A 5,074-nucleotide genomic window follows, 5' to 3' on the forward strand; every position below is an offset into this window, starting at 1 on the left:
ATATATTATATATTGCATTAAAAATAATCAACAATAATATAACTTTAATTTATATACATATTGCAATACTAATTATATGTTTATATAGATAGTATACTCATGTGAGAGATGTGGCATAAGGTGTAATTTTTTTTTTAAAAGACTCTTTTTTATTAATTAAGAGGAATTAACAAAAGATATGTAACAATAAAAAACTTATATATGTGTATTGTGCTCATTTATTTATTTCTTTTTATTATGACTTGCTTTCTTTAAAATATTTAATTTACAATAAGTTAAAAATTATCTGAGTAAATTAGTGGGAATGGTATAATTGTAATAAAAGGATAATATTATGATTAGTTATTAAGTAAAATTTAAACTTATTAAAAAGATAACATTTGTCATTAAATTAACTAGAAAGTGCGAAAGAGAATGTGATAGAGAGTGTTCTTAGTACTCCTCTAAACTATATCATACTTAATTAGACTAATAACAAGATTAATACGTAAAAGGATAATTGACACCTTTAGTATTTCTCTTAAAATTAAATAAAATCTTTCCAAACTTTGAGGCAAAAAAAAAATCGAAACACCCCTCCATGGCTCAATCCATCTCCCCATGTAATTGAAACATGTCGTTGTAAGCCCCTGAATCGTCGTTTTAATTAGTATGACTCTGACTCCACTTTATCCGTTCATTGAACTCAAACCTCATTTTTGCTGCTTTTCTTTTCTTCTCTATACTCTTTTTGCACTCTGAACTGCCTACCAGCATGAGCAGTTTCATGGCAATGGATATTTCCAACTCCATAGCCAAATACTCTCTACTCACCAACCTCTTCTTCTCTCCCATGGTGGAAAATAACTCTCCAACCACACATACAATCCCCACCATGTCCTCTGCTTCTCTTTTTCCACCTTCCACTAAGCTCAAAGGGAAAACAAAAAGTCTTCACATTAAAACCCACACTGCCCTTTTCAGCTCCACAGTCAGTGAGTGAGAATTTCCATTTTCATGGTCTTAGTTTTTCCTTTTGGCTTATTTTGGTTCTTGGGATTTTTTCTATTTTTCTTTTTTAGTTTTTATGGATGAACATGAACAAGAGCACAGCTTCTTCTGCTTCTTCTTTCTTTTTATATAGTGTGTATTTTGGATGAGTTTTGAACCTTCTATAACTTTCGAATTTTAAGCAAAATGAGTAATTTGAGGTGGGTTTTTCATGTAATAAACCAAAACGTCTAAAATTTTAATACTTTGCGGTTTAAAAGAATAATCATTTTCATGGAAATCTAAGAAGAAAGTTTCTTTCAGGACCTGAAGCTAGCAAAATGGACATTGCAGAGGTGGAAGAAGAAGTACAGGTTGAAGTTGCTGAGGGTTACACCATAACTGAATTTTGTGATAAGATGATTGATGTGTTTCTAAATGAGAAGCCTAAAACAAAAGAATGGAGAAAGTATTTGGTGTTTAGGGAGGAATGGAATAAATATAGAGAGAGCTTCTATAGTCGTTGTAGAAGACGTGCAGATGCCGAGAGTGATCAAACCATGAAACAAAAATTGATTTCATTGGGGCAAAAGGTGAAGAAGGTAAGGCACAAGTGTATATGTATTCATGTTCTAATCATTTGATTTTCGTACCTGCATTACATCTGTTTGCTGAAATGACTGAGTGAAGAGAAATTTAATATTTACATTCTGAACACTGTTTGATTTTGCGGAGGAATATGGAACATGTTACTTTAGATACCAGTGCTCTTTATATTTTTTCTGGGAATTGGGAGTGTATTGGTGTTTTGATCTTTTTTTAGGTCTAATTCTGTAAGATAATGCATAGAGAGGGCAAAGAACTGCATATACAGATACTTTGAGTTTAGAGTCTTTTCTGGCTGTGTTTGATCAGGAGTGAGCTTTGCAGATTGATGAAGAAATGGAGAGGAACGGTGAACTTCTTAAGGAGATACAGGATAGTCCAACAGACATTAACGCAATCGTTACAAGGCGGCGTAAAGATTTCAGCGAAGAGTTTTTTCGCTACCTGACCCTACTTTCTGAGACCTTTGATGGTTTGGAGGATCGTGATGGTAAATGTTTGAATCATGTTCAATTTCTTCTTTTTCAACTTAGTTTTATTATTAATGATTGTTTTGCATAATTCATTGGAAGGACAACTGGTGAGATTGTGTACAAGGACCATTCTAGTTAAAGTTTATTCATTTAGATGAGTTCGTACGACTCTTATACCCCATTTCACGAAATAAGATCTATCTACATGTAGCTTTCCTAAAGGCTTCCTGTCTTTTACACAATTTATATTTTGACAGAGATGTCTCGGCTGGGGGCTAGATGCTTATCTGCTGTGAGTGCTTATGATAACACATTGGACATTGTGGATTCACTAGATTCTGCTCAGGCCAAATTCGATGATATCTTAAACTCGCCGTCAGTGGACGAGGCATGTGAAAAGATAAACAGCCTTGCTAAGGCAAAGCAACTTGATTCTTCACTGATCTTACTGATAAATGCTGCTTGGGCATCGGCTAAGGAGTCCCCTACCATGAAGAATGAAGTATGGTTTGCACCTTATGTTGAGAACATTCATTTTAAATCATTGATTATTACACTGGACCTGTGTTGGTCTTACCTGTGTTTATCATCAGCATCTCAACATTGGAAGTACAGTTCATAATAGTCTTAAAATAGTTGCATTTGTGTACATTTCACAGTCATCTCTCGTATGTGTAAAGGGTATTAGATCTAGCAATAATGTAGGTTAAATTCTAAAAAGTTAAACTCTAATTGATTAGGTTATAGTGCAGAATCACATAGAAAAATCTCTCAAGCATTAAATATTGCCTCTTATAGATTAATTTTTTCTGTACCTATCATAACATTTACAGTAAGATTGTGTTTAGAAAGTAGGACTGGATTGAAACTGTATCTATCTCTCAACTCCACAAGACTGGTATGCTTTGCTGAATTAGTTTTAGACACTGTATCATTATAGCATGTACATTAAAAGCATTTGACTTTGCTGCATTATTTTAAGACAGCATATGGGAGTGTCTCTTTTTTTCTCTCTTGCTTCCTCTAAGATTACATGTTTCAATCCAGGTCAAAGACATAATGTATCGTCTGTACAAAGCCACAAAGAGCAGTCTCAGAAGTATTGCTCCAAAAGAAATAAAGCTTCTGAAATATTTGCTTAACATCGCAGATCCTGAAGAGCGATTCTCAGCCTTGGCAACATCGTTCTCCCCAGGAGATGAACATGAAGCCAAACATCCGAAAGCTTTATACTCGTAAGAGAATTTTCTCATTCAGGATATGAAATTATCTTTTAGATTGTAGCCGGTTTTGTTTTGCTCAAAACTAATAAATAACTTGTATGGATTAGCAGTACTCCCAAGGAGCTACTCAAGTGGATTAAGATCATGCTCGACGCATACCATCTCAACAAGGAAGAGACTGATATTAGGGAAGCCAAGCAGCTGATTGACCCTGTAGTTATACAAAGACTCTTCATCCTCAAAGAAACCATTGAAGAAGAATATTTGGAACGGGGCACAGTTCAAAAGCCACAAACAGAAGACGATGGCAAGTCAGACGAGTCATGAGGTGCTGCCCATAATTTCACCATAAAAGCTCCAAAGATTCTCAAAAAAGTGTTAGGATTTCTGATTCGTTGAGCTTTGCAGAACCAAAGAATCACATGCTTATCTGCAGCTTCCTGAGTTTCCTTAGCTCTTAATAACTCAGGAATAATCAGTAGAAACTTTGGTGCCAATTTTGTAACATGGGATGAATGTGATTTTTTTTTCTTTCTATTTTATATTTTTATGTGTAATATAGTTGTATTTTTAGTTTGTTACCATCATATTTACTACTCATGTCACACAACTAAGCTGTGGCTCAAGTCCGTGGATGACTTTTATGCTCGAAATGAAAGCAAACTAAAGTTATGATCGCCCATAATGAAATGACTAAGAATAAGATTGGGGTTTCTATATGGATGACATTGATTTCTCTAGCTTGGGCATCTTTGTGGCAGCCTAGTGAGGGGGGTTTCACTCCTAGTTGGGTGAGTGTTTGGTTGGTTTCCTGTGGGTTTTGGCGGGCTCCCATGGGTGTGGGGTGCTTCTACACTTGGTGGTGGTGTCCATTTTGATGACTTTTGCGTCCTAAATGTTGATGACTTTTTAGGTGCTTTTATTTTTTTGTTTTATGTTTCAGCAGTGGGTTTTGTTATTATAAGAAGTTAATATATAAACATTTTGTTTTTTCCTAACATAGTTGATTTTGTTATTGTAAGAAATTAATATATAAACATAAAGCATATAATATGATCGATATCAATGCAAAATTAAAGTTGTAAACATATCGATATATATGCAGTGAAAGGACAAAAATACTCACATTTGTTAATTTTTTGAGCTTCAATCCTAGGATATTTAGATTTACAAAAGAAAATTGAAAATAACTTTAAGAACAGATATTCAATCTTCCAAGCTCTCACTAACTCTTTTAGATGGCATTTACAATGTACACAAAACGAGTAGTGAGCTTGGGAATGGTACTATATCTTTATAAGTAGGATACTTATCAATATTTGTGTCACAATAATTGTCAGAATATTTTGACAATTAATTCAGAAAATTAAATTGAACAATTAGAATATTTTACAATCAAAATCTGATCATAATTAAAATATTTATAATTAGTTATAAAATTTTAATTGTATATTTTATAAATTAAATCAAATCATATATTTGACTTCCCTATACAAAATATTCTAATATTTTTCCACTTTGTTAGCATTTAAATTTACCACTTAAATTCATTGATCCTTATTACTTAATAAACATATGAATTATAGTGATAGAATCATCAATATATCTTTATATATTAAAAGTGTCTATCTAACGGCAATTCTTGGTTTAACAGAATATTCTTAAAAATAAAAAGAATATTCTGTTAAATTTAACGATTAGGTTTTATCTCCCGTTAACAAATAAACCCAATAATTAAACCCAAAAAATTAAACAATCTTTTAAATATTAATAATCTTTTCTTAAATGAAAAAAATCATTTTA

The 5,074-nt window shown here is 32.8% G+C and overlaps 1 protein-coding gene across 3 annotated transcripts; it reads left to right on the plus strand.

The window, feature by feature from the left end:
• Positions 1-657: 657 nt before the first annotated feature.
• LOC115715313 (uncharacterized protein At4g37920) lies at positions 658-4,009 on the plus strand. Of its 3 annotated transcripts, none has more exons than XM_030644167.2 (6): positions 658-974; positions 1,294-1,571; positions 1,900-2,065; positions 2,306-2,550; positions 3,096-3,283; positions 3,379-4,009. In XM_030644167.2, the coding sequence occupies exons 1-6, from the start codon at positions 755-757 to the stop codon at positions 3,596-3,598; spliced, it is 1,317 nt and encodes a 438-aa protein (XP_030500027.2). In that variant the 5' UTR covers positions 658-754; the 3' UTR covers positions 3,599-4,009. The 3 variants fall into 3 exon arrangements, with proteins under 3 accessions (XP_030500027.2, XP_030500028.2, XP_060970371.1); XM_030644168.2 differs by having other exon boundaries at positions 3,382-4,009; XM_061114388.1 differs by having other exon boundaries at positions 847-978.
• The last annotated feature ends 1,065 nt before the right edge of the window (positions 4,010-5,074 follow it).

This window comes from Cannabis sativa, chromosome 4 (assembly GCF_029168945.1).
Source record: "Cannabis sativa cultivar Pink pepper isolate KNU-18-1 chromosome 4, ASM2916894v1, whole genome shotgun sequence".
NCBI lineage: Eukaryota > Viridiplantae > Streptophyta > Magnoliopsida > Rosales > Cannabaceae > Cannabis > Cannabis sativa.

Coding starts and splice junctions, on each gene's coding strand:
- LOC115715313 (XM_030644167.2), top strand. CDS start 755: ATGAGCAGTTTCATGGCAATGGATATTTCCAACTCCATAGCCAAATAC. Junction 975..1,293: donor CCTTTTCAGCTCCACAGTCA/GTGAGTGAGAAT, acceptor AGTTTCTTTCAG/GACCTGAAGCTAGCAAAATG. Junction 2,551..3,095: donor CCCCTACCATGAAGAATGAA/GTATGGTTTGCA, acceptor GTTTCAATCCAG/GTCAAAGACATAATGTATCG.